This window comes from Temnothorax longispinosus, chromosome 5 (assembly GCF_030848805.1).
Source record: "Temnothorax longispinosus isolate EJ_2023e chromosome 5, Tlon_JGU_v1, whole genome shotgun sequence".
Taxonomy (NCBI): Eukaryota; Metazoa; Arthropoda; class Insecta; order Hymenoptera; family Formicidae; genus Temnothorax; species Temnothorax longispinosus.
Window position 1 is genome coordinate 7,232,302 of NC_092362.1, and position 26,205 is coordinate 7,258,506.

The window sequence follows — 26,205 nt, forward strand, 5'->3', positions numbered from 1 at the left end:
AGTGCAACGCAGAGATCTGTCCTTAAGAAATAAATTCCAGAAATCGTTATAATAAATAACATTTATTTATAAACGGATTACATCGTAAAGTTAAATTGAATAACTAGGTAGCACATTAATCACAATTCGATATCGCTCATTGACTACATGCGGTACCTGAAAATGCGTCAAACATGAAAATTCATGCTCAATTTCACGCGCCGTTGCGAACGCGCGAATTATCGAGAACCGTAGAAATTTGAAGGATAATTTAACGTAAAACGACGGTACCGTTACAGCTGAAAGTATTTTACAAAAGTTTCACGCGCGTGGAGTTTCTTCCGGGACGCGATCTTTAATTCGCGCCCGTCGCTTTTCACTTCGAGACGAGCGAATGGATATAAACTGCGTTTTCAGGTTCGGCACCTTCGCGAGACGGAAACGAAATTTTTCATCTTAAATTTTAAATGCGCAATTTTTCGTAGCATTCTGAGTATTTTTTAAATAAATAATAATCATCTAAGCCTTCCCATCCAGAAGGGCCAAAGAAGAACCTTTAAATGTAAGCAAAGCTGCGGCGTTTTTAGTTCGAATTTCTAAAGGGAGAGTAGACGGAGCATCGAAAAGTCGCTTTGCACATATGCAAAACTGCGCACTTAAGAATTAAGCGAAGACTTCTCGTTTGTTGCAATACAGTTTCTCTCCTCTTACTTTGTTCACACGTCCTCGCGAGTATCACCATTCGCTATCGAAGTGTACCGCACCCTCTTGCTGACCGAGTCGAGCACCGGTTCGATCTTCTTCTGAAGTTTCGCTCTTTGTAGATAGACCAAGGCGCACACCAGGGCGATCAGCACCATCGAGAGAAAGCAAAGCACCACCGTCGCCCCTCGCCGGGTGGAGGCTAGTAGTTTCGGAGCGCAATTCTTCGTTTCGTGGAAGTCGTGAATTGCGTTACCTAATAAAGGAAAGAGAGCGTGAATTTTGGTTTCCAGGTTGAGAAAAGAATACATATTTATCTGATCGATGAAGATTTACCCTCGTAACACTGTAAGTTGGCCTTGTTTCGGACAAATACTTTCGTCTTCTTCATCCATTTGATGAACGGATTAAGCTTGCAAGAGCACTCGAAGGGATTGCCAGAGAAATCCACGGATACGGACCGCTCGTGCTTAGCGAGATTGTCCATGGTGTGGAGATCGCGCTCGAGAACCTTCGTGAATTTGTTTCGCCGTAGATCCAGGAAGCGCAGGTTGTGCAGGCACGACAGATTGAAGTGCAGCGCGGTCAGATCGTTATCGCCGAGATGAAGATCGAGGAGATTTGGTAGATCGCAGAATACGTTGACGTCTCGGAACTCCGAGATCTCGTTCTGTTCGAGATGGAGCTTTATCAGCTGCGTGAGATTGCTGGGAAAAAATAATTAAAAGAAACATCAATTGAGTGATTAACTCTTCTAAAAGAAAAGAGAAATAAAGGAATAAAATATTGGGTCACCTTGTAAGTAATTTTTTAGATATTTTTTTGTAACAAAATAAAAAATTTAACATTTTAATTTTAATTCAAAATATATTTTTCATTATTATATTTACAACTTCTTCTTACCTTAAACTTAAATTTTTAATTCCGTTGCGATAGAAGTTTCTCGGTTTTGAGCTAATAAATAAAGTTACCTGTTCACGAAGATGTCGTGGAGCGTCGACGCCAGATTCCTCGGTGGACCGTCCTCGAAGGCGTCGGTTAGGTGCAACTCCAGAAGGGAGATGAAATTGGAGAACACCCGCGGGTGGCTCCTCGCGGGGTCCAGCGAGAGCTCGTTGAAGTCGAGTATAAGGCGCTCCACGTGTTGCACGTGGTGATAGGCCTTGCCGCGTATCTCGCGTATCTTGTTGTTCGACATATCGATCACTCTCAGAAGCGGCAGGCTATCCAGAGTGCCGAACACGTTCCAAGGCAGCTCTTCCAACTCGTTTCCCGTAAAGATGAGCACCTGGGATGTATCGAAACGCGTTCATGATATAATTTTTCGCGATAAATTGTTTGACGGTGATTTTAAAGAGGATGATGCTTATATATATGAGTATCAAAAGTTACATCGATTAAAAAGGAAACCCATGTTCACACACAACGTCGTAACGATTATAATAATAGTAATAATAACGATAGCCAGTTAGGTCGAATAAAAAATCTTTTAATGATGTAGTGGAGTTGCGGACTTTGGTCTACGCACTTGTGTCTCGTTAGGCAGTTGCGCCAGCGGGGACGCGTCGTGGAATCCGGTACCCGTACAATTCACGACGTACTGATGATGACCGTCGTAGCACGTTCTGAGACAGCGACAGCGGTTCTTGAAGGCCGGGCCACACTCCAGCTTGGACGACTCCAGGGTCTCTAAAGAATGAAAATTGGGATCTTCGCATTCGTTGACTGATCCGACGATCGACGCCGATATCAGGAGGAGCGTCGAACAGTAAACGATAGTCCTCATCGCGACTCGTGTCAGTGACAATAATCAAAGGGCTTCGAGAAGATCGTAATTCCGGAAGGATTTTCCGCTTCCACTTACGTACATCCAAAACGTTGGTCGAGAAGATCTTCACGCGCTGCGCTTTCAATCTAAAAATGTATTACAAAATTTGAATACAAATTTATTATTATAAAATTATAATATAAAATTATATTATAAATATTAATATAATATAAATTATAATCATGTATTCAATAAAATATTTTTAAATTAAAAACTTCTTTTCTTCGTCAGTGAAATTTAATAAGCAGTATTGTTTGACTAAAATATTTTTAGTATAATATAATTTGTATAAATAAATTTGGTTCTAACTAATTAAAACCAAATACATAATTACTATATACATTGTAACTAAATATAATTTCATATTAATATTTAATATATATAATTCATATTATATTAATATTTTATTACAATTCAATATGAATTTATACATTCGTACAATACGCGTCAAATCAATATTTAAAAGTGAATCATCTCAACAGATTCTCTCTTTATATCATTGTACAAGATGAGCGAGAATTGCAGGTAATTCCAGCAACTCCGCGGAATTTCCGGATAATAGAAAAACGCTAAAGACCTAAGGCAATTCGATCATGTACGTTCATATGCAATTGCGTCGTCGTATCTACCGGCGCAGCTTAAAGCTTTAAAGTAGGTCGCCGAGTCGCACCGCCGACTTCGGAAAACGTTGAACTGGCTCACCCACGCGACAGGTGATGTCGAGCGGAGACGAGAGCCGCCTTCCGAGGCACCTCCGGATATCTTAGAACGTGCGCTTGATCACGCGGCGTGAGATGGCCGTGGCACGCTTATTTACTCGGCGCACTGGCATTGAGAGAAAGCGATTGCGTCGAAATCGCGGCTCCGTTTGATAATCCTATAAGTAAACGAGCGGCCGACTTGGACTGACTTGAACTCTCAAGTTAAGGCTTAAACTGCTTGCAGAGTTTAATTTAATTTACTTTCAATTCATATGATATATAATTGATATGCGTTTTTCGATGATATGTGTATTCGGTTAATTAATTAATAGGTATCGGATCGAAGAGATCTCGTTTCGCTGATGATACCGGCCAGTTATCAAAGTACGCGTACGCCGCTGGATATCCGGTTACACATTCTCCACGTCGGTCCTCTCGACTTCTGTCGCGTAGGAAACTTTTACCTGTCGAAAAAGGTACCACTTACCATTCCGTCCGCGTGACGAAAAGGAAGGAGAGAGAGAGAAAGAGAGAGAAGAAAGGAGGGAGAGACTCGACTCGGGGACCCCCGAGCGCGTTCCATCCAAGGAATGCACCGTCGGGCTATATATCTCACTTGGCCCGCAGGAAGAAGTAGGAAGAAGACTTGACCCGATCAGACGTACCTCGCGTTTCGATAGCTCAATATATATAACACGCGCATTCGAGGTTCGCGAAGAAAGCCGTGCGTTTCCCGGAAGCGGAGGAACGCGCGACGCGCGCGAGACCGGACTCTCGAGAGGGAAACAGAGGCGATAGCGCGAGAGCGGCCTCCTCCCGTTCTCCACGACGGACCGCACCACATTGCACGGCCGTGCTTCATCCCGACCGCACCTGCGGTCCCGCTTCCCTCCTGGGCCCCTCGGCGGGCCCCAGGTGTCGAGCGAGACCGGCCCCTCCAATTCTCCTGAACAGTCAGCCTCGTTCCTCCTCCGCCTTCTTCCTCTGACATCACCTCTTTCCGACCCTTCCTTCCTCCTTCCTTGGTCCCCGTGCTCGCTCGCTTCGCTCCGCTTCGCGCTCGTCATCATTAACAACGCGGTTCAGAATGGGGAACCGCAGAGAGAGGCTCGTTTCGTGACTTCGAGCGTGTAGAGTATACGCTCAAATAAAGTTTAATAAAGGCTTTAATTACCTCTCTCACTTATTGTTGGAATTAACTCTGGAATTATTACATTACGGAGATCTCTATCGATTACCTTTCATCTCGCTGGCTATTACTCTGCCATCTCATTAATCCTCAATCTTTTATATTTCACTCTCCCTCGTTGACCATCTCCAACGTGTTGTAGACGAAAAGATTTCGAATGCGTTTCCATTCCGTTCCATTCACGTCATTCAGGAGAAAAGGCAGGAGAAAAGGCATTCAGGAGAAAAAGGGATGTAGAATAAGCTAGAAATAAATCAACAATGATAATAATTTCCTTATTGTATATATTAATCGTGAACATCTAAAAATTGTACAAATGTAATCCACGTCAAAAAATAAACTTGTAAAGTAACATCAGAATAGAACAGTCCGATCAAGAATACATGAGAATTATACAGATGGGTGCATGTTTTTGTGCTGGTGTACGAGCATTATAATGCAGAATCAAAGAAGTGTGTGTCTTGTTTTTTAGTCAACATACGTATTGCTGTTACACGCCGTTTTTGTATTTCTACATATACACGTAACAATTATTTTGCGTTACAACTTTTAATATAACATCGATGGCTTCGTTCGCTACTATAACTTTATTTTTTTTACGGCGGAATATGCTGTGTCATGGTTTAATAATGAATTCTGTCAGAATTCTTCATCTGTTTATAGATATTTGCTTTGTTTGTTTGAATTTTCGCTCTCTTGCGATAATTGTCAAGATGTCTAAAAAAATTCTAAAAAGATTGATTCCCAACGCAAACTTGTATAAATTAATCGACCACCCATGCGAGTAAAATTACTAAAATTTCCATAAGAATCTTAATAACACAATATATCAATGTTTAGAAATATGAATTTTTATATTACGCAATGTCTCTTGCATACAACCAACATCTTGTATTATATTAATAAGCCGAGTATTATATAGCACATCAGATACGATATAAACATTTCGAAGACTTATCTGGAATTAGTGGCGTCATAAAAATATTGATATGGCTTTAATAAAACGTTACTTGCAAAAGCAATGTTCGCGGTATAATAATTTGTTGCGATTAGTAAAATTTATATAAAATCGAACATATTATTATTACGTATGTAAACTCTATAAGTAGTAGTTCTTTTTGTAAAATTGGTGGTAACAGTTATTACTATTCATAGAATCTATAGAAAATTATTATTAATATGTATATAAAAAATAATATATAAAATATATCATATATCGCGTGAGAGATAAAGCAAGTAGATAAGTCGATAAGTTAACATTAATCGTTTACAGACTAGACACTATGACGATCGCGCTGTAGTAAGTTAAAGTATTAGATTGATTGTATTGTATGTATTAGTAGGTGTATGTTCTTTCCCTATTTTGATTCGCGAGATTAACGCTAAGAAAACGTTAATCGGTGTAAGACACGATAACTGATCACCATTCAATATCTCGAGATTCCTATACTCAGATCGTTAAACCCTACACTCCTAATTAAGATTAGTCATGTGAAAATATAGCTTCTAATCTTTTAGCAATAAGCCTAAAGTAAATAAAAATCAGCAACTTAACGTCATGCGAGATATTAAACGCGCTCGTAAGATTATAAATATATCAGATGCAACACAAGATATACTTTTCGTCATAGAAATAATATTTCTAATACCTCATTATGCAATTTAAAATATAATAATTTTCACTTTGTGTCAACGCAATGCGTTAGTTTGGTTACTACTTTGGCCCGAAGAAACCCTAGCTATGTAGGTACCTTGTGAAAGATGGTAAATGCTTATGTACATAAAAGTCTTTAAACTGGAAATATATATATTTATGTAGAAGAGCATTTTTGGCAGTAATCAGAAAGAGTGTCCATTAAATTCGCACCTAACTTCTTCTATATTCATAAAATCAAGATTCTTGTCCAGTACATTATATCGTCATGTAAGATATGCAGGTATAAATATAGACTGAGAGTCGAATTGAATAATATTACGCAAATGTAAAAAACTGTTAATGACAATAAAGATCAATAAAATTCGCACCGAGTCAGAGTGCAATTAAAATTAATTAGGAAGCATTTATAATCAGACTTCTTTCTACAGTCCTGCTGTCACTCTCGAAAATTTTGGAAGGCTTATATATATATTATATGTATCTTAAATAATTATATCTCCATCAATATAAGTCACACATATGTCTGGTCAAATTAATACAAATATTCCACAGTTATGAAACATCTGTGTGATTACCTTCTCTATTTAATAGATTCTTACACGATACGCGCAACGAGTCAACTTAGGCTTTGTATCTATCTGATGGTCCGCCTTTGCAACAGCAAATTAGAGCGAGTATCAGACTAAGAATTTCTAGGGCTAAGACCAGTATCGCTGCACCCATAAAGTGGTAACTCTGGGTCTTCAGTGTAGTCACCAACTTTTCCATGCATCCCTGCAACAAAATTTTTGTCTTGGTACACTGTATGTTTAATGCAATAAGAATAAAGTATGCATAATATAAAATTGAATGACGAACAATTAATTAATATGGCAAAAAGAAGCATTACCTCACTGTAAATCGCGGAGCTCACGGTTCCGGCAACCTTCATCAGGCGACCCTCGCTGCAGGCGGTGCTGGTCGCATCTTTGCAGCAAGATTTTGGTATTTTAAACACGTTGTTGGCGTTTGAAACGCCAAAAGATAATCGCAATTGAGATTGAGAGGATTCCTGACTCGCGTACTTGCTGCCGGCCCAATCCGCAGGTCCATTGGCTCCGCAGCATTCGAGAGTGGCCTGAATCGTATCCATGATCTGCGTGCGACATTGTATCTCGCCATATTCATCCTGCAAAAAATAATGAGATATGCTCATTTGCATAATATACAATTATTAGTCGAACAACGAAAAGTCACGTGAGAATTGTCACTTCACGTGAGAATTGCTGCTGAATTTAGAACGTTTCATAATTAAAAGGGGAATTACCTTAACTGTATTTATCACGGAAGATCGCACCAGTTCGTCCAGGCGGTCCCCATGGGCGTAAAGCCAGCCGGCGAAGGCGACTTGCGCGACCACGATGACGAGCATGATGCTGAAGAAAGTGGCCAGACAATATCGAGAGTGCTTGAAGGCACTGCACCAGCCTAGGACGGAGACGATGAGCATGAGGATTCCGGTGCAGAGCAAAATGTACAGGCCTGCCTCGTAGTTGTTCCCTTCCTCGGCGATCGATACTAAATACGTTTTGTCCGATAACATACATGCTACCAGAGTTATCACCGTCACCGAGATTATCTGTAAAAGACATACGAATAAAAGACGTTTAGATCGAGCTGGTAAGGACGAAAAATCGCGAACGAACGCGAGCGAGCGATTAAAGCTCATTAAGATAAATAAAGTAAACGCGTCCAGGCAGATCGAGCACAAACAATCACGAACGAGCGTTTTCTTGTCGTATGCCTGGACTCTGAACGAGAAATGGAATACATTCGCGTTCGTTTGTGGTTCGTTCGTGCTCGTTCACGCTGAACGCGGCTTCGATCTTAATTAGCAAACAAATGTGCTATTTTCTTTTAAATTATTTATTAATTTCTTTCTCTGTAAATTTCTCCCCCCAGTCGAGTAATGCTATTCCTAGTTTATTCTTGGAATTGTTCGAGGTGCAGGACAAGCGAGTCGGTCCACAAAAGATGTTTTCAAGCAAGTCCCGACATTGCGGGATGAGAGAGACTAACGAGCCACTTTATGAGCCGAACCGTACGGGGGCCTGGGCAAGGGAGGAGGACGGGACGTTTACAATGAAACTGTCTGTCCGCCAGATGTGGCAGCTTCCATTTAAGCGCGCGGATTATCACGGGGTTTCCTGCCACTAGTCTCTTCTCCTGCGCCGAACGTGGGTTCACGGGTTAAAAGGTAGGAGGAAGAGGAGAGACGTCCTTGGCGTTCGAAGTACCAGCGCTATTCTCGAGCGGGTCTGCCGCAAGCTGGTCGATTAGCTTGTGTAAACGGACACGAGCGAAAAAATATATTAATGTGCCAGAGTCAAATATTGGTAGAGGGGAGAGAATCCCGCTGATGGAGCTGGGAATTTCTGGGAGCCCGTGGGTCTTCGTCGGCAACGAATAGAGAGATAACGCGTCGGTCCCTTCCGCGTGAAGAACTGAGGACATATATAAACGTAATATTAATATAATAAGAAAATTCCGAGAAAAGACGCGAGAATTTTGACAGAAGAGAAAACGTCAAGGTTTCTCGAGCCAATGTTTATTCGTACGTAAGCGTGCCGTAAAGCAGAAAAAGAGAAACGTCTCGCGTGTCATCTCTCATTCGTCGCGCGGCGAGAATAGAAAATCTCGCTATAACGCGATAGAGTTGATGTAAGAGCGCGCGCAACAACTAAAAACGACCCGATGAATCAGAAGCGGATTCCATCCCGCTAGTATCAGAGCTAATACCGATCGCGGGATATCTAGCGCGAGATCTCGATGATCCCCGACCTTCTGTCCGAGCCGTCGTAAAATCGTCACGTGGATCCAGTCCAGCGGGCAAAGCCAGTGAGCAAAACGTCAGCAGTTCGACAGTGGATTCAAGCGGATTGATGGCATCGGCATTAAACTCGGCTTCCGCCAACAGAACCTGCCGACGGAATTCGACTGCAGGCTGTCAGCAATCTGTCATTTTTATTTAAATGTCAAAATTAAAAAAAATGATATTAAAAAATAATATTTACTTTACAGAAATGACATTCTGCTCGTTTTCTACGGTATAGATCTACTGTCATATTTTGCAAATAAAATCAGTTTTCGACAGATTTAACCATCTGAAATCAAGCGCCGCGGATTTTCTACGTTAAGTCAGATACGACTCGATTATACAGTATCGTTTAATTAATTAATAATAATATCTTTATTATAGAGACAGAAATAATAATAAATAATAACATCTTTATTTATTGACAGGAATGGCAAATTCTGCTCGTTTTCTACGGTAAATCTACTGTCATATCTCTATCTCGCAAGTAAAATCAGTTTTCGACGGATTTGACGATCTGAAATAAAGCGTCGCGGATTTTCCACATTAAACGGGAAACGACGCGATCTTTCGCTGCCGTCGTAAACGCGACGGGACTTTGAAACCAGCTTACATAGCGATTACAGCAAATATAGTCGGCGTAAAGTGCAGTCGACTCTCGAAAGGCGCTCCTTCGTTAATAACGTTCCGACCCCGCGGGGGATGCGAGGAGGGAATTGGGCCGTAGCGTGGGCCGCGAAAGCTCGTAGGAAGAAACGGCGCTCTCGCGCTCTACGACCGCGGGACTATATTTAAACGCACGTCTAAGATGGATATTTCGAAATCATAGATTCCGAGGTCGATAAACGTCGCGCTTTGCAGCGAGAGTTGCTTAATCCGAGCTCGATATTTATTCAACTTGGTCGTCGCCTCTCGAGGGGTTCCTCTAATCGTTCCCGATGATTCCTCGCGTTCTTCCGCGCCGGCCTGCGTTTTCGGGTGTCATCGATATTTCCGTCGCACGTGGACGCAATCACCCCCACGCGATTCGCATTCGATCGGGGGATTCTCGGGGCGATATAATTTTCCAGCGAGATGTGTGTGTATATAATGAAATTGATTTTTATCACGAGGAAGAAGCTTCGGCGACGAGTCCAATCGCAGGCTTCTCATGGTAGCGTTAACTCGACTTCGCGCCCTATAAAATTAATTAATCGAGTCGAAGCGTAGGCGACCCGCCGAGGAGGCATCGATAATAATGGCGGAGAGCCGCGGCAAACAAAAACAAGAACTCTTCCGTAAACTCCATCCAAGTTTACGTGCGCTACGCGCGTCACAGAACAAACGTGAAACGTTCAGTTTGCAGGCCGGGGAGAAACTCACTGGCAAACCGCGGTCGATCCTAGAATTGAATCGAATTAGAATTAAAGGCAAGAGTGAAATCGTTGCCGGACCGGGGCGGAGGCGACGGGGAAGCGTATCGATCTGAGGATGAAGAGACGCGCGGAAGTGGACTCACCAAAAACACGAGGCTCATGGCCGCCAGCGTGTACTTGGAGAAGTTGTAGCAGAACGTCCCCATTTTGTCCGGGTCACGAAGGAGCGACGGGGATGCGAGACTCTAGCGATGATCCAGGCGGCGTCCCAACGCGAGACGTCGCGAAAAGACGCGCTGACGGACCGTAGGACGCGCGCGTCCCTCTTCTGCGGTTCTGCCGCGCGCTCCTGGATGCTCCAGATGCACCGAGATGCGCTCCTCTCTCTTCCAACGGAGGACTCCGACGGCGACGGCAGGAAGCGGCGCGACGATTCGCTTGCGCGCGCGGAGAATCGCTCGACGCTCGACGCAACGCGACGGTCCACCGGGCTTTCTGCGCTCGAATACACTTGTATACTGTTGAATACGCTGGAGCGAGGAGCGGAGCAGACGGCAAATCGTCGGCGTCGTCGCCGTCGTCGGCGATACGGTACGGTGGTCCGGTCCGGGGATTGTTGGACGCAAGTAGCGCCACCTGTCGGTGAACACCGGAAACGCCTGCACAATCTGTGGCTGATAAATGCAAAACGACGCTGGTATTATCAATAGCCGATAAATTTATCGATGTCGGTATATTAGATGTCGTTTTTGCAAAATGTAGATAAATAAAAAATTGGTCGAATTTGATCAAAGTTAATTATTTTAGAACTACAGTGAAAATATAATTCAAAAAATCAATTAATTAGTCAATTACTTAATTTATAATAATGTCTTCTTTTACTATTTTATTCAAACTGTAAGAACAACATTTCTGACACGATCTTTATTATATTTAAAATCGTCTCAAGTTTATTATAATTGTAATAAAACAACCCTTGCAGCGTCTTCAGGTAAACTTTTCTATAATTAAAAAATTAAGATTGGACTATGAATACCATTCTATCGGCCTGCGTAGACTCCACAGATCTTCCACTTCCACCAGTCGTTCACCGACCTGCGTCGACACCGCTTGATGACAATTCATCTCGTTTATGTTCCTTCTTGCATCTTTGACAAATTTCTGATTGGTCAAAGGAAATAGGCTTGTTCGTTTTAACTGAACTTCTTGCACAGTTCATCTTTTCTCTTTTTCTTTCCAACGTAAAAAGAAAAAAAAGCAAAGATGAACCGTGCAAGAAGTTCAGCTAAAACGAACAGGCCTAATGACGACTGCGCACTCTTGGTAATGCTACACCTGTCTTTTTTACATCACGGTTACAATTGTCTTCGCTAATATAGTCAGGTGTGGGACTAATCGTTACTCCACGGGGGTATATTCCGCGCGCGATGCACAAAATCTATGGAAACGAGCCTGCAGTCTTCGGCGAAATGTGAAACTGGCGTAAAATTGCGTAGCCCGCACTCCGCGCAGTCGAAGGGAGCGGGCGCGCGGCGCGTGCGCGCGCACTCGCGGCGGCGCATTATAAATACAACTACTTAAGCCTTCGGCTCGAGCCAAGTGAAGTTGTCGGCGGAGTCACAGTGGTCGTATCGTATGATGGCGCAGTATGTCGGCCGTCCGCGATTTACGCCGACGGCGATTGTTTTGCTGTTCGTTCCCGCGTACGTCGCCCAGCTAGCGAATGCCGGCTCGTCGACCGCGACGGTGACGGCGACGGCGACGACGGTCGACGGTGCCGTCGTCCGTCACGGTGACGTTCCGCCGCGCGTGGTTCAGCTCGCGGTGAATTCCGTGGCGGTCGTCGCGTTATCGGCACTGCCGCTCGGCGTCAGCCCCGCCGACGGTCGCCGAATTCCCGACTTGGGGATCGAGTTCCTGGGCACCGGCCTCGATCGCGATTTCGCCCCGCGATGGTCGTCGTCGAGCCGCGATTGCCCGCCGGACGCGGGCAACGCTTTGGACGCCGTATGGACGTCGTCGGCGAGCGACCGCGCGATGTACCGATTCCGGATGATTCCGGATGCGAAGGTTACCGTCGTCTATTTCTGCCTGAGAAACGGCAGCGACGAAAACTGGATCAACCTCGGCGATCGCGTCTCCTTAAAATACCTTCATAAATTACGGCCGGAGTGAGTAATCTTCGACAGTGTGTCTCGACTTTCTAAATATACCTAATATAACTCCGTGCCTTTTCCTTCTCCTTTTCCTTCTCCTTTTCCTTCTTTTTCCTTTTTCAGCTTCCTTATTATCTTCGTCTTTTTTATCTTTTTCTGTATTTTCTTCATTTTTATCTTCATCTCTTCTTTATCTTTTTTTTTCTTCATTTCATCTTCATCTCACACATCTGTTCCTTATTCATTATCTTTTTTATATTCTTGTTTATATTCTTTTTTTTTTATTTTTCATTCTATATATTTTTTTAAATTATCTTTATTATCTTCTTTGCGCCATCTTCATCTCTATTTTTCTTCTTTATTTTTATCACTTTACTTTCTTCTTTAACTTCATTTTTATGTTTTCCTATCTTCTTTATCGTTTTGTCCTTCTTTTTGGCTTACTTTTTGCATTTTCTTCATCTTTATTTTTGTCACTTTTATTTTTTTCCTCTCCTTTTCCTCGTACCGTGCGTAAATCTGTTACTCCGTCGGCTTTTCCACTTGCGTATTTTCCGTGAATTTCTTCGATTTCATCTCTTGTCTTGTCTTGCGAGCAGCAGAGCGATTCCCAAAATTTATTAGAATATATCAAATAATTATACAAATTGATCACTGAGGGAATATGACTAAGTGCCTAAAAACAGATATGAAGTAATAGAAAGTATATAAGTAGGTACTTCGCGGTGGACATTAATATTTCAGCAGTGATATCGAAGGCCTTGAGAGACTTAATTAAGTTGATTATTTCAAGCTCGATGGATCGAATTGCGCATTTTCAGTAAAATTTACTAAACATGTTTACTGTTTATATCAAGGTGAAAATTATATGTTAAACTGAATATACATATATATATTTTTGCTTATATATGTATACATTTGTATATATTTATGTGTGTATATTTTACTTTGTAATGTCACATTATACAGATGTTTCTGTCGATTTAAATGTCATTGGACTCGCATCCATTTGAAACAAACGTTGAAAATGTTGTTTGTTTGCTTCTAAAACGGCATCTTAGGTATACAGGGGAAGCCCTAGGATTTCTGCAAACAAGTAACTCGTCTCTCTTTACTCTGCCGTCTAATCACGAAAGTTATACATATATACGAAATGTATATATACGCCGGAATTATCTGCGTACGTTCCCACGAACATTACACGACGCTGATTTATGAGAAGGCGAATGACTTTGTACAGCATGCGGATCGTTTAGTTTTCAATAAATCACGCGTCTCGTCGCCCTCCTCCTCCCCGGCCGCCTCCCTCAGCGCGACTGTTTACTTCGTCATCAACATCGCAGGAGGGAGTAAATCCGCGTCGGATTAGGTAATAGAAGACGATGTCGCACGACGATGAACGTTTAGGGCGTACATATTATCGCTCGAGGCGTGAGGAATGCGCAACTTTAGACGCGCACATTTCGGCTCGCCAAGGAGGAATTCGTCGAACACCGATGCGCGACGGCGATAAACCGCACCGCACCGCACGCTATCCACGAACGCTAAACCATTGACCACACCTCGTGCTGGCTACGACCCAACAGTCTGCGATTCAATACTCAAACTTGGCCCACGTTTAATAATCAGTAAAAATAGAAATTGGTGTGCGACCCATATATCCCGCCGTCGTCGATAACTCGTCGCACATGCGACGTAACGTTTACGCGGCTACACGCGTAGAACGTGTCGCTTTTATTTCTACTGCAGTTATGAAAAACACGTCACGGATTCGTTCTTTCGAAAAGCGTTGCTTTATCGAGCCGAAAATATTCGACTTTTAGAACACTCGACCTTTTACCCTGATTTACGGGAAAATCGCTTCAGGACCTTCTGGCAAAATGCACTCGAACGCTGCTTTCATAATTTTTATAATAATCATTTTGGAGATGATTATCAGTAAGAGAATAATCGTATCAGAATAAAATATAAAAGTGTTCTCTTATTAATTTGCATTCGATGTTATACGAAACTAGTTCGTACGGGATATCGAAGAAGGTTAAATGACTTATGCAAGACAAGCAGGATGACGTAATTTTTTATGTTTATCGACCATCTGAAATATCATTATCTAAATATTTCAAGACGATAGCCTTATTTATGAAAGGGCTCTCGTTACTCTCCGCGATTCATTCTGCAGATTAACGAGTTATATTGGTATCTCGGGAATGAGTCTCTTGATAACGCTTCATATGCCTCTCGACATTAGCATTTATCGACCACTATTTTTTTCGTGGGATACGCCTGCATTTAAAATATCGCGACTATAATAACAGCAATGCGCAATGACAGTATAATAATAATAGGGAGGTTTTTGCAATACCGTCTTTCTCAGATACGGTAAACGCGTATCTATATCTGAATTGTTTAGATACATTCACATTATCAGTCTAAATTCACATTATCAGTTGAAAGGCGAAACTACGTATGCATGCACATTATTCACCGTAACGCTATTTAGATAACGTCCAACATTTATTTTTAAGAGAATAAGGTTCGCGATTATCATCGACGTCATGATTACCGTAAAATCCCTAATGTGAATTTAGACGGTGAACGTATATCTATAATTCAGATACGTTTATCATATTGAAAGACGGTATTGCAAAAACTCCCTATTGATGGGAAATGAATTCCGTCATTATATATTGTATATTAATTTATTAATTCAATTCCAGAAAATATTTTCGCACGCGACGCGATGAAAATCCATTCGATGGTTTCAAAACTTTCCCGAACAATTACACGGACATACATATCGAAGGATTGCGGGTAGACATGGCTGATAAGGAGCCCCATCACGACGAGACGGGTGTTCCCCGGATTCTGGCCGGGAGTAAGGCAGTAATTCGACTATTCGGCACTGGTATCACGAAAGACACCTTGATCACCTTCACCGACGTGCCGGGGGAAAGAGGCGTTGTGTGCGACAAGATCAAGAGTAACGAATTTCCGGTGAGTATATCGTCGTGTTGCTCAACAAAAGAAAATGTCTGAAAAATTAAATGCCCCCTTTCGACGTTCAAGGTGGAAAACGTAGAGGAAACTACAGCGATTGTTCATGTAGTACTTCCTCTGGGATCGTCGTTTTACGTATGCGCAAAACGGCCGTTGTACGAGAAAGAGAAATTTAAGAAGGATGACGTGCTGTTTAGGCATCAAGGCACTGCGCTGCACAACACTGTGAGCATATTTCCCTTCTCGCCTTCTCACCGTCACAATTTTAGGCGAATAACTAAGACCTACAATAAAATAAGACTTAATATTTCGTCACGCAGAGTAAAAACAATTATTTATAGTTCGGGACTTTCAGATCAGCACATATGAGAAATTACTACCGCTCTGGCTCACTATCTTGATCATTCTCGTTTGTCTCAGTTTATCCGCACTTTTCTCCGGTCTCAATCTCGGTTTAATGTCGATAGATAGGACCGAATTGAAAATACTCGTCAACACTGGTACAGAAAAAGTAAGCAAATCCATTTTTTCTCTTTCTTTTTATATCTTATCGGCGTTTTCATTTTTCCCTCCTTCCACTTACGTTACGTTACTTCCACGTTGTAGGAGAAAAGATATGCAAGAGCCATTCAGCCGGTAAGAAATCACGGAAATTACCTTTTGTGTTCGATTCTTTTTTCCAACGTTCTTGTCAATTCAATATTCACGATATTACTGGATGATTTGACATCCGGGATTGTCGCTGTTATCTGCTCGACGTTAGCTATTGTCATTTTTGGCGAGATTTCACCACAGGTATGTTTTTCATATTACGCGAATGCTTCCTGCATAGTTTATTCGAGGTTCTGATCTCGAGCTTGAAGATGCGATTTGTATATGTTGTAGGCTATGTGCAGCAGGCATGGATTATGCGTCGGCGCAAAGACCATCTATCTGACCAAAATTACAATGCTAATTACCTTTCCATTAAGTTACCCAATTAGCAAGCTTCTTGATGTCATTCTCGGTGAAGAGATCGGAAATGTGTATAGTCGAGAACGCTTGAAAGAATTGGTCAAGGTAAGAAATTAAATGGCTGTGTAATAATTAAATTGAATTAGAATGTCTCGTGGTATTGTTATAAGGGGAAATAACTCTCGTAGTTGCACTGGTTTTCGATATTTAACTACAATTAACGTTGTTCCTTTATGTGATTATTTACAATTACCCAAGTTTATTATCTAACTGATCTAACAAAAGCTGATAATACTTACAACTGCAAATGTCTTGCACGTGGAAAAATTTTATTAGAAATATCTTAAATGCATGAACACTTGAAATTGATATATTAATACTATACAGGAACCTTTCTAGGTAACGACCGAATACAACGATTTAGAGAAAGATGAAGTAAATATAATTTCAGGAGCGTTAGAACTGCGAAAGAAGACCGTATTGGATGTAATGACCAGAATCGAAGATGTATACATGTTGAATTATAACGCTATTCTAGACTTTGAAACTGTGTCCGAGATTATGAAATCAGGTACGATTAATGTTTCAAGAGAATCTTAATGACGTTTGCGCATTCCTCTGTATTAATCAACGCTAAATATTATCAGTTTAACTAAACACTTATCAAAGATAAATGTCAGGTGAACACTTAGTTTATCAGGTCCTGATAATAATTTAACAATGGTTATCTAATAACTATTTAATTATAATTAGTGATTGTAGATTTTCCTGTCAACTTTATGTAAAACTCGCAGGATAAAATTGCGCGTTTTATTTTATTTTTAGGATTCTCGCGTGTACCAGTGTACGAAAATGTAAGAACGAACATAGTAACAATACTATATATCAAAGATCTCGCTTTCGTTGATCCTGATGATAACATGCCTCTCAAGACACTTTGCCAATTTTATCAAAATCCATGTCATTTTGTCTTTGAGGATGCTACATTGGACGTGATGTTTAAACAGTTCAAGGAAGGTCTGTATAATAACTCTTTTTAAATTTCTTTTTTTCTTTCTGGATAGATTTCATGAGAATAACGAGTAACAACAATCACGCATGTATATTTTCAGGTCATAAAGGCCACATGGCTTTTGTACAGAGAGTTAACAACGAAGGCGAAGGCGATCCGTTTTACGAGGTGATTGGTTTGATAACGTTAGAGGATGTTATTGAAGAATTAATTCAGGCTGAGATTATTGACGAGACAGATGTGTTTAGTAGGTTTTGTTCTATCGTTTATTCGCGCTTCACCACGAAATTCTTTCAAATTTACACGTCAAATTCGTAAGTTGCTTAACGCCGAATGTTAATTCTTGCAGCGGATAACAGAAGTAAACGTAAAAGACAGGTTCGTGCGAAAATGCCAACGGACTTTACTATATTCGCGGAGAAAAAAGAAAACCAACGAATTCACATCTCGCCACAATTGACGTTGGCGATGTTCCAGTACTTATCAACAAGTAAGGAGCAATATCGAACGGATTGCAAAACGTTTACAGATATATCTTACAATGTTTGACTTGTAATTATATTATCTTCAGCTGTGGACACGTTTAAACCCGATGTTATATCGGAGACGATCCTGCGACGTTTACTGAAGCAAGATATTATTTATCACATTAAAGTGAAATCGCGCGAGAAAGCCAAAACCGATCCGGCGGCGATAATTTATCAGCAAGGAAAAGCGGTCGATTACTTTGTGCTAATTTTAGAAGGTCGCGTCGAAGTAACGGTGGGCAAAGAGAACATGATGTTCGAAAGCGGTCCTTTCACGTATTTCGGATCACAAGCTCTTACCGCTAACATCGGAATTGGTAAGAGTGAGATACAATCTTGATAATATTTGCCCGTGTAAACAGAGCTTTGCTCGAACGATATGCTCTTTTGTTTCTAGCCGAGTCGCCTACAAACGCAAACCCGCAGACAGTTGGAAGCATTCAGTCTGTCAATTTGGATTCTATGCTGCGTCATACCTTTATACCGGACTATACGGTGCGTGCGGTGACCGAAGTTTTCTACGTAAAGGTCAAGAGATCCCTGTACCTCGCCGCGAAGCGCGCCACACTTTTGGAAAGAAGTCAAAAGGATCCGTTGCCTAGTCAGGAACAGTTCGACGATGAAGTGGAAAAGGTTGCAATCTACCGCATAAATCATAAGCTGTTATGAATTATCGCGAAACTTTTTGCCAATCCTGTATTGAACAAAATGAGCGACGGTCTTGTTAATTTACAGTTGCTGCATTCTCTTGAGGAAGACGATCGTAGTGCACCCGAGTCTCCGATATTGCCCGCGGACAGATTGACGGGCAGTGAGAAAGCAAAGGACGCAGTTATTCATTCGCCCATACGCAGCGTAACGGCGCCGACGTCACCGCTCCCGGTCAGCGCCAGTCCGAACACAAATTCGAAGTTTATCTCGCCGCGAAACGATGGGAAAATCAGGAATTCATCGGCAAAGGTTTCTATATATAGCTCACTCTTAATGCATCTCATGACGAGATTTGACTAAACTAATTTATGACACACTGGAAATTTTATAACACATTGGATATATGTATTCAAGGTACAAATGAGTCCAGTGGAACTTCAAACTAAACGCGATTCGTTGAACGCGCTAGACGCGGACATTCTCTCTCGACAGTCCGAGGTGACACGAATGTCGCCCGCTACGAAGAAGGTGAACGGCGATGAGGAACGAGCAAATCTCTTGCCTAAACAGGATAACTCTTAACGCTTGCAGAACGGCCGACAGCACTCTGCATTGTCGGCGAAATCGGTTACGCTAAGAGCAACGAGCAACACAGAACAGAACATGCTGGCATGACACATTTTGCTACTGTGACATTAGGTACTTCACGAATTACTTAGATATTTATCGCGAGAGAGGCGTCTCATATTTTTAGCGATTGGCTTATAGGCTGTACCCGACCTCGGCTTTCGTGAGTCGCTAAGTTTCGTAGGTATCAAAAGTCACCTTATATCGTTGGTTTGCATAAAGAGGAAAATAGTACGTAATTGATTGTTAATAGCATTTCATAGATGATAAAGTCAAGATGTACTAAGATTAAAGACTATCCGTTTAAAGCTTATCTAATTATGCACGAGAAAAAGAGTAAGAGAATTAAAACTTATTTAGTAACATGCTTTTTGTCTTGAAACGAAAAAAAGTTTTTCTTCCATTTTACGAGTGCGTATATCAACGATTTTTCTACTTTTTTTTCCCTTTTTGTGAATTTCTAGGTTTCACAGAGTACGTATCGTATGTAATGTTCTGTCACGATACCATGTTACGATTGTTTCAATGCGAGTAAAACGAACGGCATTGCGGGTACAGTTTTTAGCTAATTGAGAAAAAAGTGATAGAAACAACGCTGCAATAATGCCTTGACATTATTTTGAATATATTTTAGTACGAAAGATTCGTTATAGAACAAAAATGAAATATATGAAGTCGGCCGGTCGATATATCCATACTATCACTACATATACATATATGTTAGAAAACAGTACAAATGGAACGAAAAAAAGGTTTGAAGAAGGTTTAGTGTACGTTACTCAAAGGTCACTTTCCCGAAAATCTGAGATTTTAGTTACATCTTTATTTTTTTCAGTTGTATGCGAATCTAAACGTATACGATAGTTTAAAATGGCCCAATTAGTAAGTAGCGGCGAGGAAATGACTTGGTACATAATTAATATAATTACTTGTACTTTTATTATGTGCCTTAAATTCTCTATATATTATCGTTGTGTGCTTAAACGATTTTTTTTTATTTTTTTTTTTTTTACTAGAGAGTATTCCTTTCCGCCTCTTTCTTTTAAGAAACTGAAGTTTTATCGACACAAGTTACATTCTTGTCGTAACTGGCGCAGTCACGTACTTATATCACTTCTTCTTGCATTCATTATTCTAATGAAACGATGTTAAGATAAGTGCAGGAGACATGTACTGTTTTTCTTACCGTTAAGATTAAGAAACAAAGCAAAAGTTTTTTTTTCTTTGCTTGATTTGCATTTCATCTTTCCTTAGCAACAATTTAATCGTTCCGATTAGCAAATCGGTATGTAATATTGTAATTAAACTACGAAAATTATATATGTATGATACAAATGTAAATAGGAAACAGGATTTAGTCCTCTCCTAGTAAGCTTTATCTATTAGGTACTTAATTTGTGAATTTGTGACGACTGATTGATTTATTATCTTGAAGTAATATTTTATTATATGAAAATGAAAGAGATTAAATGTTTGCTAAAGAAAAAGAATTGTTTACTCTAAGAATAGAATTTTTCTAGTACTTATAGTATACTCTTTTTAGTACATTTGGAGTGTGTGAAATCTAAAATATATATAAAAGTTGTCTTTTATTATACAATTGTCTTTATATGTCATAATTTTAGGAATGAATGCCTATAGTTATATCGTGAAACTTCTTTTTCACTCCGTAATATTGTTAATACTTTTTCAGGAATCTAATTTCCATAAACTGTTGTTCTCTGTTTTATAAGACACATGAGGCGAATGTACAATATAATTTATACTGTTGTTAATCGAGTACTTAAAATATACATTGAACGCATCAATGCGATATACAACTGCACTGTAATTATTAGGCATAAAGCGTTGAAAAGCGAGCCTTTCTATGTATCTACACGAGATAATTCTACATTAGCAGACCTGAAATACACAGCAGAAATAAAGTAAAATTTAAAAAGACGGAAGTCAACTTAAACCATGTCTGCATGATCTGCACGTCTGCTAATCGCGGATTACCTCTATATTAAAATATTTTACAAAGCGTAACATCTGGTTTTGGATTCTGTAGAATGTATCGAGCTAGGAAATGGTTACCTGACATTGTTCTCCGTAGTTTATTGTTCGAAGTACTTACAAAAAAAAGGAAATCAATAACAAGAACGGGGTAATATTTTGTACTGAGTCTAAACGGAAATATTATGTGTAGAGAAGAAATATATTACACCTGATAAAAGAAAAAAAAACATATTGCGGATAATAGATCTAGATACAATAAACTGTTATATAGATGAAGTTACAGCGTGGAAGATAAATATAAACGTGACATTTTTTACAGAGATGATTTACACAGTATATATAATATAATGAATGTCGTGTTAATATGTATGCTCCTCATTTCACATATATATTTATTGAGACTTGTCATGTCTATCATTTTTAAGTAATGATTTTACAATCATTATTTAGTAAGTTTATACTTACTGCCATATGTTTAGTATGTTACGATCGTTGGTCCCTCGCTTAGCATACTTGTATTCGTTTCCAAATAAAGCATGAAAGTTATTGCCTCCAATTACTAGGAGACTAAAGATTAAGTACATTTACGTACGTAATATACTCCGGAAGTATCAAAGCTGGCGAAAGTTATGAGGCGAAAGAACAATTCTTCGTAGACAAATGTAATTTCGATAATCGAGAATTTCAGTAACAAAGAGAGCCGATCTGACGTGTGACAGTTTTATATGAAAGAATATTTATCACAATAAATATGTTCTTCCTTATAGATTATATTATCTTTATAAAGTGTCTATAAATTAGATATATATGTCGTAACTCATCATTTGCCTAAGTCTCTCTTCACGTCCATTTTTCGCATTATTTTGTACAAGGATTACATTATAAAATTTTTCAATCTCCCGTACCTTCTATATTATAATTATGTGATTATATAAATATAGATACTGCATATACAAAATCTTCGTTTTTTTAGAAGACAATACGAAAGGACGTAGAAGTGTAGAATGCTTAGGCGTATTGTAAAAGATATACATGTATAAAACATGGAAGTGGTAAACAAAATAAAAAATCTTTATCACATGAGAATTAATACTATTATATTAAATTGATAGAATAATAAAATATAGCTTTAAAATTCTATTCTAATTACTGGGACTAGATTGCCAGTTCTTCATTATAGCAATAGAAAATGAGTAGAACTTATATATCTGAATATTCATATTTTAAACTTACACATAAATATATATATAAAATTCATAAAGTTCTACCATTATATCTGCAAAATTATAATTCTGCGCGTACGTTATTTTTTATTTCACATAATTTTGTCATACTCAATTCTCTTTTCTCCGAAATTAAGCGTTGCAGCAACGCTATTTTAGCATCTATAAAGACAGTCTGAGTCTTGTCTTTCTTCGGCCCTCTTTTCTTCTTAAGATCCTGCGGCGGAGAGCTTATAAAATCTTGTATAAGGCACCATGGACGTTGTTCATTCATCAATGTGATCAAATCCATGTTCATGGACGAAGAACATGGTAATATCCGATTTTCATTGATGGGCATTTTTATCGTAAGTGACGTCTCCGTGATTTTCTTTATGTAGAACGTGTTTTGATTTTTAGAAGTAAAGCTAAACACTACGTAACTGTTTTTAGGCAACCTGTCCGGTATACTTAAACCGAGATAGCGATGCTTGCATAGCCTGGACACTTCAATGGTAGGACTTATTTGCAATTTTTGCTTGGCAGCGTACAGATTTATTCTCTTCAACTTGTCTTGTTCATCCGTCAAACTCTCATAGAGTATATTCAGCTCCTTCACTTTGGCACAAATTTTCTCCATAATAATGTCTGTTCTTTCAAACATTCCAGTATGAAGAGGTATATTATCACTGATTGGCAAGGAGTCCTCCAGCTCTTCGAGAGAGAGCTCCACTAATTCCTTCCTCTGCGACATACCTAGAATTATATTTGGCTTGTAATACTGCATACATGTAAATGTCCTTTCCTCCACTCTAATGTCTTGAATCGCGTCGACGAAGAGCTCCTTTCTTAAGTAATACGTCCTGGACCGATCACAGTACACCAGCCACACAATGTTCTCCATGCACAAACTGAAACTGGCGCATAGTGCCACTCTGTGCCTCACGTTTTCCCCAAGGTTTATTCTCTCGAATACCAGTTTATCGTCTTTACCGTGCACCAGAATTACCGCGTTCGCGTGTTTCGTGAGAAGCAGCAGCCCCGTCACCTTGTCTCGCCTCTTCACAGGCAGGATGTCCACGATAGCGATGTCACTGGTGTAAACCAGCTGCACGGCGACGGGAGAGATGAGGGGGGGTTTTTCATCGGGAGGGATGACCCTCAGCGCGTACAGCTTCCTGTCGTGCGCGACGACGCACAGATTACCCTCCCAGCCAGCAGCGAAACAGCTGACGAGCTGTGGCTCGGTGCTCGTCGGGTTCAAAGGGAACGTGCACACCGTCTCGCTCGCGTTCGGCACGAGGGGGAACAGCAGCGCGGACGACTTGTTCCGCTTGTCGTCGAGGTGGACGCTGTTGCTCCAAGCGACGAGCACCTGGAAGTAATCACTGCCCATGTCCAGGGCGGTCTTGCTCAGGAGGGCGAACTTGCCGGACTGCGATACCTTGTAGGCGCCCTGCGGGGTGCATATCAGGAAGGCCCTGCTGTCGAAGAACTGTACCTTTTTCACCGGGGCCGGCGTCGCCAGGATCAGGGCGTCCCGCGTCGCCTCGGTCGATTCGTTATTCACGTAGGGGAAGATGACGAGCCTGTCGTCGTCCCAGCAGAAACATGTCTCCACGCCGTAAAAGTCGCACACGGCGAAGTGCCTCGGCACGATGTCCTCGTCGTCGAGCACGATATACATCCTTCCGTACGTTCCCCACCCCTCTCGCTTCTACAAAGAACGAAAGAACAGCAAGAGAAAGAAGTGTCAGAACAGGCGAGTGTAACTTCCTTTTAAATCGCGAGATTATAACCGGTAAAATACCGAGCCACTCGGGACATCCCCATGGACTCCATACTTCGCGAAGCGATTCCGCGCAGATAGGTAAAAATGTAAAAGACACTTCTCGTCTCTCGTAGCTGCATTGGCTGCGTTTGGAAACGTCACCCGAGTACACGCGGATATAATCCCTTCTCTTTCTAACTCGCTGAGATAGAAAGAGAAGGGAGTATACTCGTGTACACTTGGGTGACGTTTCCGAACGCAGCCGGTGCGTTCCACTTATCGCTCGCAACGCTCGTGGAATCATTTCATCCTTGTTGTTTGTCAAATGTTAAACAAGGACGAAATGATGCTCGCGAGCGTTGTGAGCGATAAGTGGAACCCAGTCTAGGTGGCACCAGAGAGGACATGTAATATTTCTAAATGAAGAAGCGCATACTTTCTTGCTGAATAATGCTTATCATCTTTATAGATATTTATTAAAGATTTAATTTGAAATTGGTCGTCAAGCTTGGGGAGCTTGGGAGTTTTGGGTCAATAATATTGCTACTGATATGTACGATCCAAACGAACTCTTACAAATATAGAACATTATTTCTTTGTTAATCACGTAAAAATAAAACATTTAAAAAATGTAATTTGACACTGTTTTAGGAAACTTTATGTCAAATAGAAGAACTTGAAGTGCCGAACTCGCGATCGGATGGAAATCTTTCGCGTGCCTGGAATACAATTAAATTTGTTATTTGCTGAGCCTGCTCCGAAATTATCGCCTCCTGTGAATTTTGTATTCCAGGCACGCGAAAGATTTGTACCTGATTGTGAGTTCGGAGCACTTCAAGTTCTTCTATGTATATATACATATTAGGGTGTGTCATTTTGGAGCAACCTTTTTTTTTGCTTCTTATGAATGTTGTATCATATCGACTATCAAAAATTATGAAATAATCAATACATATTTTTGTAGAAAATTTAACGATCTACAAAAAAGGTCTCTTATATTTTTTTCATAAATATAACCATTTAAACGATATTAAGGTTTAAAGTTCAAAGTATAAACCTTAATATCGTCTAAATGGTTATATTTATAAAAAAAATATAAGAGACCTTTTTTGTAGATCGTTAAATTTTCTACAAAAATATGTATTGATTATTTCATAATTCTTGATAGTCGATATGATACAACATTCATAAGAAGCAAAAACAAGTTTTATAAAATTTATCAAACTTTAACTTTGAATATCTTTTGAACGGTTGATGTTATGAAAAAATAATAAGAGATCTTTTTTGTAGAGCGGTAAATTTACTACAGAAAATCTATGTGGCACAATGCTGTATTACTGTTTGTTAGATAATTATAAAATTTTTTCTATCTTACTAAATGAAAAATAAAAAATCGCGATGAGCGACCTGTTAATATTAATATTAGGGCTAAAATTTTAACAGGTATCTTATTTTACCTTCCTGCAAGTATACATGCTATTCGTGAAATGAAAAAAAAAAGTTGCTCCAAAATGACACCCTACATATATATATATATATACACACACACATATATATATCTTACATATATCATACATATATATATCTTTGTTTTGTTGCTCGTAGCTTTCCACTGCGGCCGCAGTGCATCGTTTAGCATCTATCCAAAATCTAACTCGAAAAAACGAGGACTCATATTGGACACATATTGGCCAATAGCAGTTCACCGCCGAAATGTGAGTTCTCGTATTTTCGATTTAGATTTTAGATAAATGCAATTTCAAATTTAATGTCTCCTCCGAAAGATAGCCCAGTTTTCTCCGCACGAGCCCCACTCGTGCGGGGGGTGCAGTTTGGAATATAAAAATTCCTGTGATCAGGTGGACTCGAACCCGGTTCCTCGGAGTTACGAGTCTGGCGCTTTACCACAAGACCACACTGCCACCTTGCTCAACCATTAAACTGATTTGCCACATGTTCAGCAACTGGCATCGAATCATTGGGTCTGTTCGCGTTGCTTGCACTTTTCGCACTCAGCATCTTCGCTTCCTCTCTCTCCAACGGCC

At 40.3% G+C, this 26,205-nt stretch overlaps 4 protein-coding genes across 9 annotated transcripts; 1 reads left to right on the forward strand and 3 right to left on the reverse strand.

Moving 5' to 3' along the window:
- Nucleotides 1-43: 43 nt before the first annotated feature.
- On the reverse strand, nucleotides 44-4,588 carry LOC139813930 (trophoblast glycoprotein-like). 4 transcript variants are annotated; one of them, XM_071779807.1, is made up of 5 exons: nucleotides 4,449-4,588; nucleotides 2,210-2,595; nucleotides 1,653-1,969; nucleotides 1,018-1,388; nucleotides 44-937 (listed from the first exon to the last, which is right to left on the reverse strand). In XM_071779807.1, the coding sequence occupies exons 2-5, from the start codon at nucleotides 2,465-2,467 to the stop codon at nucleotides 696-698; spliced, it is 1,188 nt and encodes a 395-aa protein (XP_071635908.1). In that variant the 5' UTR covers nucleotides 2,468-2,595; nucleotides 4,449-4,588; the 3' UTR covers nucleotides 44-695. The 4 variants fall into 4 exon arrangements, with proteins under 4 accessions (XP_071635908.1, XP_071635907.1, XP_071635906.1 ...); XM_071779806.1 differs by lacking the exon at nucleotides 4,449-4,588 and adding an exon at nucleotides 3,876-4,162; XM_071779805.1 differs by lacking the exon at nucleotides 4,449-4,588 and adding an exon at nucleotides 3,698-4,162.
- Nucleotides 4,589-4,665: 77 nt separating this feature from the next.
- Nucleotides 4,666-11,429, reverse strand: LOC139813932 (CD82 antigen). 2 transcript variants are annotated; one of them, XM_071779809.1, is made up of 5 exons: nucleotides 11,302-11,429; nucleotides 10,409-10,939; nucleotides 7,363-7,674; nucleotides 6,946-7,224; nucleotides 4,666-6,830 (listed from the first exon to the last, which is right to left on the reverse strand). In XM_071779809.1, the coding sequence occupies exons 2-5, from the start codon at nucleotides 10,469-10,471 to the stop codon at nucleotides 6,678-6,680; spliced, it is 807 nt and encodes a 268-aa protein (XP_071635910.1). In that variant the 5' UTR covers nucleotides 10,472-10,939; nucleotides 11,302-11,429; the 3' UTR covers nucleotides 4,666-6,677. The 2 variants fall into 2 exon arrangements, with proteins under 2 accessions (XP_071635910.1, XP_071635911.1); XM_071779810.1 differs by lacking the exon at nucleotides 11,302-11,429 and having other exon boundaries at nucleotides 10,409-10,941.
- A 413-nt stretch (nucleotides 11,430-11,842) lies between these two features.
- Nucleotides 11,843-21,953, forward strand: Uex (metal transporter uex). Its single transcript, XM_071779801.1, has 14 exons — nucleotides 11,843-12,436; nucleotides 15,139-15,415; nucleotides 15,488-15,643; nucleotides 15,774-15,929; nucleotides 16,025-16,213; nucleotides 16,304-16,477; nucleotides 16,772-16,943; nucleotides 17,198-17,389; nucleotides 17,485-17,631; nucleotides 17,734-17,874; nucleotides 17,956-18,228; nucleotides 18,309-18,544; nucleotides 18,647-18,871; nucleotides 18,977-21,953. Exons 1-14 carry the CDS (start codon nucleotides 11,901-11,903, stop codon nucleotides 19,142-19,144), a joined length of 3,042 nt encoding a protein of 1,013 aa, XP_071635902.1. The 5' UTR covers nucleotides 11,843-11,900; the 3' UTR covers nucleotides 19,145-21,953.
- LOC139813928 (uncharacterized) lies at nucleotides 20,177-24,402 on the reverse strand. 2 transcript variants are annotated; one of them, XM_071779803.1, is made up of 2 exons: nucleotides 23,891-24,402; nucleotides 20,177-23,764 (listed from the first exon to the last, which is right to left on the reverse strand). In XM_071779803.1, the coding sequence occupies exons 1-2, from the start codon at nucleotides 24,074-24,076 to the stop codon at nucleotides 22,472-22,474; spliced, it is 1,479 nt and encodes a 492-aa protein (XP_071635904.1). In that variant the 5' UTR covers nucleotides 24,077-24,402; the 3' UTR covers nucleotides 20,177-22,471. The 2 variants fall into 2 exon arrangements, with proteins under 2 accessions (XP_071635904.1, XP_071635903.1); XM_071779802.1 differs by having other exon boundaries at nucleotides 20,177-24,106; nucleotides 24,200-24,400.
- Nucleotides 24,403-26,205: the final 1,803 nt, after the last annotated feature.